General features: G+C 36.0%; 1 protein-coding gene across 1 annotated transcript in view; it reads left to right on the forward strand.

Annotated features, from left to right (window-relative positions):
* The first annotated feature begins 7,579 nt into the window (after positions 1-7,579).
* Positions 7,580-15,007, forward strand: part of PDE6C (phosphodiesterase 6C) — a 76,625-nt gene continuing 69,197 nt past the window's right edge. Inside the window, exon 1 of the mRNA XM_051981677.1 lies at positions 7,580-8,059. Within this exon, the coding sequence (XP_051837637.1) occupies positions 7,580-8,059 (480 nt within the window). The remainder of the gene's footprint in view (positions 8,060-15,007) is intronic.

Below are 15,007 nucleotides of genomic sequence, written 5' to 3' on the forward strand. Positions count from 1 at the left end.
AACCAATATATGCATACATTTTTATACAATTATCTTACTGCACAAGAAAAATCAAATCAAAAAGGAAAAAATGAGAAAGAAAATAAAATGCAAGCAAACTACAACAAAAAGAGTGAAAATGCTATTTTGTGATCCACAGTTAGTTCCGACAATCCTCTCTCTGGGTGTAGATGGCTCTTTTCATCACAAGATCATTGGAACTGGCCTGAATCATCTCATTGTTGAAAAGAGCCATGACCATTAGAATTGATTATGGTATAATCTTGTTGTTGCCATGTACAATGATCTCCTAGTTCTGCTCATTTCACTTAGCATCCATTCATGTCAGTCTCTCCAGGCTTTTCTGAAATCCTCCTGCTGATCATTTCTTATAAAACAATAATATTCCATAATATTCACATACCATAACTTATTCATCCATTCTCCAACTGATGGGCATCGGCTCAGTTTCCAATTTCTTGACACTATAAAAAAAGCTGCCACAAATATTTTTGTACATATGGGTCCCCTTTCCTCCTTTAGGATCTCTTTGGGATATAAGCCCAGATCGAAGGGTATGCACATTTAGATAGCTCTTCGGACATAGTTCAGAATTGCTCTCCAGAATGGTCTCCAATCAGCTTTCAAAGTAATCATCCTAAAAAATGAGTCTGTTCACATCACATACCATCCAAACCTTATCCCTACCCTCCACTATTCAATAAATTCCAATAGATCACTATTGCCTCCAAGATTAAGTACAAAAATTTTTATTTGGCTTCTAAAACCCTTTATAAAATGCCTTATCCCACCTTTCTTTCCTTCACATATTCTGAGTTACAGTGTCCCTGGAATACTTGCTCTTCATTACAAAACCTGCTCCATCTTCCAACACCATACATTTTCACCGGCTGTCCCTCCTAGAATGCTCTTGATTTTTGTCTGCAACTCTTGGATTCCTTCAAAGCTCAGCTAAAATCTCATTTTCTACTAGGAAACTTTCTTAGTCCCCTTGAATGATAATACTTCCCTTCTAAGATTATCTCCAAATTAACATGTATATATTTTATTTAAATGTAGTATTTTACATGTTGTCTCAGTTCCTCAAAGGCAAAGACTACTTTTGCCTTTATTTGTATCTTCAACATTTAGCATGTGTCTGATACAAAGTAAGTACTTCATAATTACTTCTTGACTTCCACATTTCCCCCCCAAAATCTTCCATCGAGAATCTACTCAACATGTTGTAGATTTCATCTAGGTCAATTAATACTTCATGGGTACTAGTACAACATTCAAGTTATCCTTCCATTTCCTTTTTTTTTTTTTTTTTGAGTAGATGTGTGATTTAATTGGCATGGAGAACTTCTAATGAAGAAACTCCCTCTTGGCCATGGAGATTAGCAGCTATTCTATAATTAAAGTTGTCTTAAAAATGGAACAAGATACTTTCTATTTTTCAGACAACTTTAATAGTTTTTTTCCCCTTATATAAAACCCAACTTTGCAATTTTCATCCACTTGTGTTTCTGTCTTTTGGAGCTAAACAGAAGTAATTTAATTCTTCTTTCACATGATGGCTCTTCAAATTCTTGCACATAGTTGTCATGACCTTCCAAGTCTTCTCTTCTCTGGGCTAAAGCATCACTTGTTCCTTCAAACTGATTGTCATATGACTTGGATTCTAGACCTTTTATAATCCTGGTCATTCCTTTTTGTCCAGAAGTGAACATAATATTCTGGATAGGGTTTAACCAGGGCAGACTTGTCACCTTATTCTTGGAAGCTCTTATACTGCTCAGCAATAAGATAAAGTAAGATAAAGTATCCACATCACACTATTGATTCACACTGAGCTTGCATCAAAACCCCTAGATCTTTTTCATACAAACTATAATTTAGGCACATTCTCTTCTTTCTTTATTTCCAAAACTTATTTTTGAACTGAAGTCAAAGGTTTTACATTTATCTCAAATAAAATCTATCTTGTTAAATTTAGCCCAACATTTGACCATATCAAGAAGACTTTTTAGATTCCAAGTCTTTCATTAGTATGTGAACTATTCCTCCCAATTTTTATGTTATTGATTGATTTTGATCAAAGAATTGTAAAATGAATAGATGCCCATTAATTGGATAATGGCTAAATAAGTTATGGTATATGGAAGAAATGGAAATTATTGTTTTATAAAAATGATGAGCAAGCTGATTTTAAAAAGCCTTAGGAAGATTTACATGAATTAATGTGAGTGAAACAAGTAGAACCAGGAATACATTATACACAGTAACAGCAAGATTGTGCATTGTGGTTCAATGACCCAATGCAATTACAATAATGGATAGAAAAGAAAAGAAAAGAAAAAATAAAATAAAATGAAGGACTAATAAAAAATAACATCAACAGCAGCATCAAGAACATCTACAAAGTTGATAAGTGTGCTAGCTATGCCTTTATCCAAATTACTGATAAACCAAAAAAATTACACATTGCAAAGACAAACCCAAGTTTCTAAGACACTTGATATTGAACAACTAAAGACTAATCTTTGAATCCTGACATTCAACCACTTCCAAATTCATCTAATTTTATTATCTTCTAGCTCAATATCTCCATATTATTTCCCAAGAAGATTCTAAGATACTTTACCAAAAATATTGCTAAAATCTAGGCAAACTATAAGGATATGTTGTTTAAAAAAAACTTATATTATTTTAGATTATCAATACCTGGAGCACTAAGAAGGTAAATGAATAGCTATTAGAGTTAGGATTTAAACCCAAGTCTTTCTTACATGGAAGTCAGTTTTTTATCCACTATGCTTATGACTTCTTAAGTAAACTCTATCTATAGCCTTTCCCTGTTACTATCAGTTTGGTAACGCTATCAAAAAAAGGAAGTAAGTGTTTAGCCTGTTTTGGTCAACTCTTGATGGAGCCATGATGGCTCTTGTAATAATTGCTTCCTTTCCAAGATGTTCAATGTAAATCAATCAACAAACATTTGTTAAATGCTTACTGCGTGCCAGGCACTAGCTCTTTAATTATCTGTTCTAAAATTTCCCCAGGAATCAAAGCCAAGCTCACTGGACTCACTTCTCTTCCCTTTTTTGAAAATTAAATCAACCTTTGCCCTTCCCAGAACACATTTGCTGCTCCCCACATCTTCAAAGATCATTGACTGTATCTTCAGAATCACAATCACATCTGCCAGCTCTTTCAGTACCTGAGGATGCAACTCTTCTGGACCTGATGACATGAATTGATCAAGGGAAAGCAGGTGCGCGAAGCATGGGCATCAATACCATATTATCCATCTTTATTCTGTCTCTTCCAGGAAAAAGAGTTTCTCTTTGGCAAAGGAAATGAAGCAAAATGAGAATTGGGCAGCTTTCTTCCCTCTGTGGTCAGTGATTATTGTCTCAAACAGCAGGTCTATTTTCTCTTTGATCCTCTTTGTTTTTGCCTCAACACAGCTCTAACAACCACATCAAAACAAGAGCAACTCTTTTTGTTGTTTTTAGCCTTGCTTGCTTGCTGTGGGCTCTTTTGAGTTCTGGTATTCCTTTCTTTTGTGGTTCACTCCCAGGACCACATGCTAGTACAGGAATTCTTGACCTCCACTCAAAGGCTGGGGTTTTAGAAGCTCCTACCACTTAGTTAAAAGGTTCTTTTCTTCTTGTTTACCATCTCTTTGGCTACAAGATTACGCCAGTGCCTCTGTACAGCTGGTTCTAGGAATATAAGGTCTAGGAACTCGGGTTAGAAGTTGTCCTGGGGCCACGTGGTTGAGAAGCTCCATCCACTGCCCCTCATTGCCACTTCTCAGGCAATGGATTTGAGAGTACACATGTCTGCAATATATTTCTGTCCCAGGCTAAGGGTATGATGGTAATGAGATCATAGGGTCATCAGTTTACTCTCTGGTGACCTGGGTAGTTTTCAACATGAAGAAACTGACCTGGTCATACTATTTGACCTAACTTTAAGCAGGTAATTTGTAAAAATACGTGGTCACAAGGGAGGCAGAGTAAACAAACATGGATAATTTTATCTAAACACCTCTATTATCAGAGAAAAAAATAAAAACAAAAACATCTATCATTACAAAGCAGGATGTTCTATTGTGTTCAGTATGTTCATACTAAAAGTAGGTTACACTCAGAGCCAAGAAAACAGGGTTCAAATCCCAGTTTGGACAAATAATCCCAGGCAAATTATATCATCTCTGAATCTGTTTCTTTGTCTACAGAATGGAGATAATTGTGTTTATGTTAGATATCTCATAGAATAGCACTTCACAAGCCTTAAGCAGTATGAAATATTGCAGTTACATGCAGATATTGATAATTTTCATAAAGATTTTATAGAGAAAGTAGAAATAGGAGTCAATAATACTGATGATTTTGTGGTCACTTTTTGGTATTGCTATAAACGACAACTTTTCCATTCCCTTGGGATCTTTCTCTCTTTTTAAAATATCTTGAAAATGGATCTGAGTGCCTTCCAAATTGCATAGCTTCAAGAATGGTTTTCATCTGTATGTGTATGGTCAAGAGTTACTGCTCTTACCCAATTTCATTTCTTTTTTCTTCAACCTCCTCACATTATATACCAGGGTATCAGATATTAGAATCCAGATATGTTGATTTTACTACCATTAATGATGCTATTTGGCTGCTGGCCAATCTATTACATTTGATATTGATTTCTGGTGTTATTCCCAGTTTCAACTATAAATGCTCTTGGAATGGTCTGATTTAGGCTCATGCCAAACTTTCTTTTTCTTTCTTTTTTTCTTTTCAAAAATAGTATTTTATTTCTTTCCAATTATATGTTAAGATAGTTTTAAACATTAGTTTTTTATAAGATTTTTTCTCTTTCCCTTCCTTTCCTTTCCTTTCCTTTCCCCAATATGGCAAGCAATCTGATATAGGTTATACATGTGCAATTATGTTAAATATATTTCCACATTAATCATGTTGTGAAAGAAGAAACAGAACAAAAGGGAAAAAACATGGTGAACCTCCCTGCCCCCTCCCCCAAAGAAAATGGTCTGCTTTTATTTGCATTTAGACTCCATAGTTCTCTCCCTGGTTGTGGATGGCATTTTCCATTTCTGCCAAGTGAGACTTCCGAGTCATTTTGCCCTTCACTGATTTTTGCTGTTTTGTAAAGTGACACACTTCATATGCTTAATCACCATCCTATGCAATATTTAGCAAATGAGCCTGTATTCTAAAAAAAGGTTTTGATTCATTTTGATTCATCAAGTATTTGTTAAAGATGTATGCTATGTATTAAGCAGTGTGTTGGGAATACAAAAATAAAATGTGACAAGGTTTTTCCTTAGGAATTGATTTCTTTCTGGGGGTATTATGAGATATATAACACATAGATAAGTATAAGACAAGGAAAAATTAAGGCAAAGTATTCAAGGAAAATTGTGATTACTTCATCCCTCTAGTTATGACAAGATCAAGAGTTTCTAATTTCTTTTACCATTTTCATTGTGGCAACTACTCTATAAATTTCTCTAAGAATTAGTAATAATAAGAGTCTATTTCTTTACTTTTATCCATTTCCCACTTTGAAGATTCAATGGCTTGTTTAAATAGTTCTAGATAATGCTTTTGTACTTGTACACAAGTCTTTATCCTTTCTTCTAATTTTTACCTTTGCTCTAAACAGTTTTTCAGGTCATTATGGCTAAAAATTCATCATCATGTGTCCATCTTGTGGTAAGAGGCTCTTTCTGTTTAAGGAGGCTGATCCTCAAATGAGAGACACTTTTGGAATTATACTTGAAGTCTTTCCAGCTTGGTAAGACCGGCTAACGCTTATGTTGACTTGGTTTGGCTTCCAGAACTGAGTCATGACGATGCCTTAATAACCTAAATAGCTATTTTACTTTCTTTATAAAGTTTATGAGAATGGTCTGTTAATGTAATAAAGGCATTTTAAATAAAAAATACTAGAAGAGAACAAGAAGACTTTTATAGACAGATTGGTTTTTTTTGGTTGGTTTTTATTTTGTGTGTGAGCATATATGTTTATAATAAACCAAACTTCATATTTATGCAATTGACAGTTATAGAAAACATTGTTATAGAGAATATAATTGTAATCACCTGGCCATAAGACTTTATGAGATTTGTGGTTCTTCCTAGTTTGGAAAGACAAGAAACTAACCCAATATCAAAAGATTTTGTGATCAGCCCACCCTTTGCTCTTATGATATAATCAAAATACAAAAACCCATCATGTTTATCCTTTATTAATTACTCCCAAAAGCATTTGGCTAAGGAGAGCAGAATGTACCCTTAAAAATTCTCTTCACACTATATGTGTGTGTTAATATCCCACATAGACCGCAGTAATAATTTTGTTCAATAATATTCTAAAATTCAAAGTCAAAGAATCAAATAATCTTCAGAGGTACTTACCAATGTCATGGATGATATCCTGCACAAAGTCTAAGTAGAATACTTTATTCATTTAACAGATGTTTATTAACGACCTGAAATTTGTGAAGCTTTTTAATTATCCCTTATTTCACAAGGCTTGCAGCCACCTAGGAGAATAAAATATGTCCACAAATTAATTAATGCAAAACATATACAAATTCAATCATTCAATTACCATGCATTTATTAAGGATCTATTATATATGCCATGCACTGAGCTTAATTTTGATTAAGGAATTAACATGGATTATGCCTGCCATTCATGACCAGAGCAATAGATATCTTCTTAAAATATGGAAAGTAAAGAAAATCATGTTTACAATATAATTGCAAACAAAATCACAATGTATTTACTCATATTTCTTCCCTACTGTGGGTATTATTTTGTATTATATAACTAACCATAATATCGATATATCATAAATATTTATTTAAACACATACACTGCTGAATTCTACTGGGTACCACTCACATCCTATATTATTATTCTATCATAACTTAATTTCACAGTCAAATTATTAATAGACTTTGTTCAAAAAATAGTCTTCTTCCTTGTTTAGAATTAAGGGCACTTGGAATAACCTGCCAAACCCTGAAGTAGTGTGACAATAACTTAAAACACATTTCTGAAATCCATGTCGTTTCCCTTATTAGCAGTTTAAAACTAAAAGTCGTTTTTGCTTTAATGAAAAGGCAGACAGTTTGCAAAGAGAATGCTGAATAAATACAGTTTGTGAAACTTACTCTATGTTTTTGTTTTTGCTGAAGATATTAACCAGTGCTAGACCATTGCTTGTTCCATATTCACTTGTTATTTGATGTCTAAAAACGGATTGGTCTAAGATGCTCAAACGATTCGCAGGATTTAGGAGCTAATTGTGCTTATAGGGCTTAGTGTCCCGAACGACAAAGTCAAGCTTCCAGCTACGCTGCTAAGAGTACACTAAGCTAGGACCTTCTGTCACTGCTCTGGGCTTTCAGAAGATTGGGGAGCTGCTGCAAGATGTCTCCCCTGGGAAGTGGTACATATCTTTCATCCCTTCCTCAGTAGTTGTTACTATTTGTTACCCCCTCGTTGTTACTGTTTCATATTCAATTCGATTCTTAAGAGGCAAGAAGAAAAAAAGCAAAGACAAAATGGGTGAGATCACCAAGGAAGAAGTGGAGAAATACTTAGGAAACAACCCTCAGTTTGCAAAGGAGTATTTTGACAAGAAGCTGAGGGCGGAGGTGCTGGGAGAAGTCTTCAAAAACTGCCCAGTCCCCATCAAGGAGAATGCCTCCTTCAGTGAGATGACACACGTCGAGGAATCAGCTTTGCTCTTTGAGTTGCTGCAGAACGTCCAAGATGAAGCAGCCAGCATGGAGGCAGTGGTGCACAAGAATCTACAGAGGCTATCCCAATTGCTTTCCGCCGACCGCTGTAGCATGTTCATTTGCCGATCGCGCAACGGAATTCCAGAGGTGGCGTCACGGCTGCTCGATGTCACCCCGACCTCTAAGCTAGAAGACAACCTTGTGTCTCCTGACAAAGAAGTTGTTTTTCCTCTAGATAACGGGATTGTGGGTTGGGTTGCTCATACTAAAAAATCCTTTAATATTCCGGATGTAACCAAGGTAGGTGACCTGAGCATAGAGTGTATGCTCAGTAGGGGAAGAGTACTTGTTTTCAGGAAAAAGGTCTTGTAGAAAAACAAAATTTAACAGATTAGGGACTCATTCCTACTAGTCATAAAGTAGTTCTTGCAGGACGAACCCCAAGCTGGGGTTCAAGCTGGACATGAGTAGGGATGTGGCCGGTAACTGATACCTCCTCTTATATTTGCTACATCCTTTTGCTATTATCTGATAGGTAGTAACATGGAGCCTGTTGAGGGTTTATTCAGCCCACATCCCATCGCTTCTGTGGTTGGCAGATTGTTTCCTCCAAATGTATTAGCAGTTCTTCCTAGTGAAATTTATTCACTTATTTTTCCTCAGGGTCGAGAATAAAGTGATTGGTTGTTTGCTTTATGAAATCCTCCATGATGCCAGACTGGGGATTTCATGGGGCAAGCTAAGAATATGTTATCCAATGAAGACGAAAGATGTCTCAAAAAACAAATCTGAGTTGTTTGGGTTTTTTTTTCCCCGAGAAAAAGAACACTCTTCTAAGAGAGAAGATTGTCTCTGGTGCTTGTGGAAAATGTAGCCAGCATTGGTTCTGATCTGTGAACATGATTCTGGTAGAAAAAATTCTTGAAGTGAGACAGTCTTTTGTGAGATGGAGGTAGAATTCTGCAAAGGAGAATGTTGGGATAGGCAAGTAGAAAAATTTCCCCAGTGTCAGAGAAGTTTGCCTTTGTGACAGGGAATCTCTAAATTAGAGTGTGTTCCCAAAGTGAATGAAGGGCTTAACTTTGCTTGTGATGGCTACCAAGAGGATGGTCTAGATCAAAGGTTCTTAAACCGTAAATGTGGGGGTTGAGAAAAATTTGGCAATAGTAAAAGTTTTCTGAATGTGCAATGATCAATAATTAATTCAAAATCAAACACTTAATGAGTACAAGGTGTTTCTGGCAGTGCTTGCGCATATTGTATCCCCCCACTTCCCTGCAGGTTTGGTTCTAAACATGTGTGTGAGACAATTTTATCCAAAATTAATTTCTCAGGGGCGTTTCAAGGTATAGAAAAAAAGCTTTATTAGGACCTTGCAAGAGCAGGGTGGTCATCCAAATTCCGAGCAAAAGGGATGTGGTCAGAGCCAGGAGAGACCCATCCAGTGGGCACTTGCAACTTTTATACAGAGTATCCCAAGAAAAAGCCCAGACCCATCCCCAATACCCCTTATATACATTCTGATTGGTTATATAGGTTGTGTTTCCTGATTAGGAACTGAGGCTATAAATCTTTCTTTCCCCCCATCACATCATTTTTAAGAAACCGAAACTTAGGCCTGCAGGCTTGATCTACTTTAGTCAGTAGTTATGAGAGATTTTCACTTCACATGCAACATGTGCACTTTGTACTGTGCAATGCATGAATGCCAGGCAATGCCAACAAATGCCACCAGAATGCTGTTGCTTAACTCAGTTTTGAGAAAGAGCTGCTTAAAAATTTCTTGAATGGGGCAGCTAGGTGGCGCAGTGAATAGAGCACCAGCCCTGACGTCAGGAGGACCTGAGTTCAAATTTGACCTGCGACACTTAACACTTCTTGGCTGTGTGACCCTGGGCAAGTCATTTAACTTCAATTGTCTCAGCAAAAACAAAAAACAAAAAAAAATTTCTTGGACAAAAAAGGGTCACAAGTGGAAAAAGCTTAAGAAGTCCTGGTCTAGGTATTACCTTCTTTTTCTTTACAGTTCAAGAATCCTAGGTTGAGTACTAAAAAATGCTGGGGTTTAATGGTTAGATTTCTTTCTTAAAAACCAGCTTTAAACCAAAATCAACCTGATTCTAATTAGCCACCAATAGTCCTAGGCCAAGCCCTATGTAGTCCTGATTGACTCAGACATTTCTGTTTTGGCCAGAGAATCTTCCCCTCCCAGATTCATTTATTTAGTTAGTTTAGGGCTTTTTGTTTATTTGTTTGTTTTTTGAACTACACGAAAAAGGAGATTCTTTGTCTCAATTGCTCCCCAGCCTTAATAACTGAATGGGTGCAGGCTCAGTCAAACTGAGACCTGTGCAAGATCTTGGGTTAAAAAGGCCATTTCATCCAGGGCCAGCTCCAGTCACCCTAATCTATGTCTGGCAACTGGACCCAGATGGCTCTGAAGGGGAACATGAGGCAGGTGACCTTACACAGCCTTCCATCACTTAAATCCAATTCACTTGCATGTCATGGAATCACCTCCCCAGACTTTATGGTCCTCTTTGAGAACTAAGGACAAACAACAACAACTAAGAATTAAATATTAAGAAATACTAAAAAGTTATTTATTTTTAGAGATGTAAATTTTAACAAAACCATAGAATGAAGAAGTTGAAGGGACTTTGAGATCATTTAGTCTACTGCCCCATTTTGCAGATGTGGAGGCTCAAAGAAATTTGAGCAGTTTTTCCAAAGTCCCCTAGTACACTGGGACTTATAAGTGAGGTCTGTGACTCCTAGTAAGGGTATTGAAGTGATGCAATGAATAGTGTTCTGAGTCTGGAGTTAGGAAGACTCATCTTCCTGAGTTGAAATCTGGCTACTGATACTAGCTGGGTGACCTTGAGTAAATCACTTAATCATGTTTATTTCAATTTTCTCATCTGAAAAATAAGCTGGAGTAGGAAATGGCAAAGCACTCTAGTATCACTGCTAAGAAAACCCCAAATGGAGTTATGATGAGTCAGATGTGACTGAACAATCAAAATGGTTCCTATTCTCCTTTTCTTTCTTCCTTTTCTTTTTAAACACATTTACTTATTTGCTCTTTATTAATGCTTCTGAAATTGTTTTTATATTTCTCCAACACTGAAGTCTTCCCTTCAGTCTAATTGAATATATTCACTCATGAACACTGTTCTTCTGTCTACAGACTACTTAGAGCACATGGAATTTCAAAATAAGTTCCATGGTGAGATGTTAAGTAAAGGTTCAGGGTTTTCATTTTCTCATCATTTTCATATGGAATTTAGAACAAAACTAAAAAAAATGATTTTGTTTGAAACTTCTCTATATCACAGGAATTTTTATTAGAGAAAGAAGAGAAAGGGATCTGGTTATATTATTTTGTTGGCCTGGGGGAATTTCCAGTCATAGAAAAATCTTTTCTCAATATGGAATAGACATTATGGAGGCACTGAGAGGTTAAAAGACTTTGCCTGTTGTCACACATTTAATATAAACTTTCCCAATCCCCAGATTGGCCCTCTATCCATGATACTACCATAAAAACTACTATGAAATCTATAAAATACTACATAGTTTATTTTAATATAGATTCCAATTTTGATAGGTTTTCCTAATTCCAAAGTCAGCTACCTTTCTTCTCAGTGTTATAGGGAATAATAACATATAACATATATAATACAATTAAAACTTCTTTAAGAAAATAATCAACATAAATACAAACTGTCATTAGCATTGTACATTAAGATGATATAGGAAGAAAATATCTTGTAAAAAGGATTGCTATTTCTGGACTACTTTGTGCTGGACTTCTATTAAAAATGCTTTTTCTGTTGGGCTGCCTCTGACATGCAGGCTGCAAGGATAATCCTTCTAAATTCATGAAGCTGATTACCTGGGAAAAGACTGCAGAGATCAAGAAAAGTGCCACATGGATGATTCCTTTCATATCCTTCTCTCTGGTGAAGCTGACCCAAGAAAGTGTCCTTTTATTTATTTATTTATTTATTGCTCGGTGTCATTATGTAGAAAAGAAAATCCTGAACATTTTCACATGAGTTATAACATCTCTAGCTGAATTACTGCTCACAATTAATAGGACATTGGACCATTAAGTAAACACTAAGTCAAAAGATTTTTGGTTCCTTTAATTTTCAATAAGAAAAAAAGGAACTATTGTTTAACACTGATTTATTTCTTTCTGCTGCCTTTATATAATGAATGGCTGTGGTTTCTCAAGTTCAGGGAACAAGTGCAGTGGGAATGGTCAGCACATTTTGCAGTCTAGGATTCCTCTGTCCTGGGTCACTCGTCAGCCCACCAGAACAGCAGGTGGTACAGAGAATGATGTGTAACTACAGACAATTCTCACCGGGATGGCCTTTAAAAGTATTTGTTCTAACTTCTTTTCTGACAGACAAGGAAACTGAGGCTCAGAAATGTCCCCCTTCTTCCTTATATTATCCCATGATTCTAAATCTTTTATTGAGGAGTATACTATGTTATTGGGCTCAAAATAAAAAATAAAATCTTAAAAGTAGAAAAGATCCATAGATGACTTAGTCCAAGCCCTTTCATTCAACAGATTAGGAACCTGATGTTTCACTGATTCGTCAATGTTAACAAGGTAGATGGTTTTTTGGGGGAGTGGGCAAGGATCCAAGCCCTTCAGTGTAGGGAATGCCTTGTGTAAGTTAGCCAATACCAAGGCAGATTAGCAACTATATTAGAGAATTGCATGGGGAACTGGGAATTTAACTAGTCTCTGTCAAAGGTAAGACCTGAATTCCCCAGACTGGCCCTCTATTCACTACATTACTATAAAAATTACTATGAAACCTACAAAATATTACAGTTAATTTTATACAGATGCCATAAACTGCCTATTCTAGAGACAGATGCTGAAGGCTCCATATATAGATGTCTGAAAGCCATTCTAATGGAGAATGCCTATATGATATATCAAACCACGTGTCTCCAAAGAAAATAGTTTGGACCAGACCTGTCTCTTCACTGGCATAAGAAGCTTCTAAAGAGGAAACTCTCTCTACTAATTCAGATTAGCAACTGTTCTGCATTTTATGCAAATTTACCAAGGTGCCCAGGAACACTAATCTGTTAAGTGACTTAACTAGAGAAACACCACCCAGTAGATACTTAGAATAGGACTTGAAACCAGGTATTTCTGGATCAGAGGCCAGCTCTGTCACTACCCACTATGCTATTCTGCCTCTCAAAAATAATAATATATGAAAAAAACAATATGTGTAATCAAATTTATAATCTTGGTTAGCTTAATAGTAGACATTATTCCTGTTCCCCATCCTCCCTCACCCCTCAATACAATTCCTGTTAAAGGGCTCCTATATTTTATTCTTTTCAAATTTCCACTGTTAAAAAAGTGTCATTTCAACATCAGAGGATTACATGGTGTGGGGACAAATAAAATATGGTGACACAACAGAAAAGAAACATAATTAAAAATACTTTATATGCTAAAAAAAATGCTAATCATCACCTGAGCTTTCAACAAGTTGTAATCCTTTTGTCAGTGGAGGGTCTTGTCTTGAGTTGTTGGGTGCCAACAGATCAGGGTGGTGGTTGTAGAAAGTTGGAATTGGTGTGTGGAAATTTCTTAAAATAAGACAACAATGAAATTTGCTACATTCATTGATTCTTCCTTTCACTTGTTTAGAGGGCATTGTAGAGCTTTTATGTAGCCTAATTTCAGTATTGTTGTGTCTCAGGGAATAGGGAGGCTCCAGGAAAGAGAGAAAAATGAACAAGCAGTCAGTGGAACAAGTCAGAACACTACAATTAAACTTACCATCTTATGTGGGTGTACTTCATGGTATTCCAGACAATTACAGTAGTATCAAAGATCATTGATCACCAATTACCATAATAAATAGAATGATGAAAAAATTTGAGATATTGTGAAAATTACCAAAATATGACACAGAAATATGATGTGAACATATGTTGGAAAAATGGGGCCAGTAATCATACTCAATGCAGGAGTGACACAAACCTTCAATTTGTAAAAATGAATAAATAAATAAATAGTATCTACAAATACAATAAAATAAGATATATTATAGAGAATATACTATATAGAGAGTATACTATAGAGAAAGTCTCTTCAATCACGAGTTCCCTAGACTAATGAAATCACAGATCTAGTCTCTAACCCTTATTGTATCAATAACTCAGACTTCAAAACTATTTGCTAATGATGTCTCATGATTTTATTTCTTTATTGTTATTCTCTGAGACCCAGAGAGGCCAGAGATCTTAATGTGAATTATGACATATTTCTAATGCAGAGCTACATATATTCTACCTCTAAGGAGCACAAAAAGAGAGCACAGGAAGAATAGGGCATGGAAAAAAGAAAATCCTGGTAATATAGACAGGTCTTAGAATGGCCTCCTACAAGTTTTCCTCCTTCTTTTACTAGAGAATTATTTTGAATGGCTCCCATTTAACCCTTTCTGAAATTGATGATTATTAATACTAAAGAAATTTTTAGGTCAATGAAAAATAGCTACTTAGAATGTGATTGGTGCTCACAGCTGTACAAGAAATGTTACATATAGACAGCTTGGTGCATTGACAAGACAATTAGATTTGATATCAGATATCATAATAATAATAACTGGCCTTTATACAAAGTTTTGAGGCTTGCAAGGCAAGCCTATCCCCCATTTTTCTCATTTGAGCTTCCCCACAATCCTTTATAACCAAAACTCATCATGCAAATCACAGTCAGTAAAATTTATTTATCCCATAAGACTTTTGCTCATGTCCTTTCATAATTTCACCACAAAGAATATCCATGGAGCACATATGCTCTGTATCAGTTAGCCCTCAAACCCACCTGCAAAATCTAACTCTAACTTCATTTAGCCAATTAGCCATTTAGAAAATTAGTCCCCTCACCCCTTTATAAATGATTTCACTTGTGGCACTGTCTTGTTGCCAAGGAGAATAAGATGATGGTGATCTCAGGCAAAAAGCACCCTTTTTGGTCTTCTGGAGAATTTGTCCCTGACCTTGTGACTAATGGGACCAAACTTTGGTTAATAGCTCCTTCCACTCTGAGTGATTATGGGGAAGGATATCAGAGAAGCTGGTAATCATGGGGCAGGGGCAGAGAAGGAGTCATCCCATAGGAAAGTGGGGGGCAGATCTAGGAGATCAGCAAAACCAAACTCCAGGACTAGACTGAGCAAATGGATGTTG

The sequence above is a fragment of the Antechinus flavipes genome, chromosome 2, assembly GCF_016432865.1.
Source record: "Antechinus flavipes isolate AdamAnt ecotype Samford, QLD, Australia chromosome 2, AdamAnt_v2, whole genome shotgun sequence".
Taxonomy (NCBI): domain Eukaryota; kingdom Metazoa; phylum Chordata; class Mammalia; order Dasyuromorphia; family Dasyuridae; genus Antechinus; species Antechinus flavipes.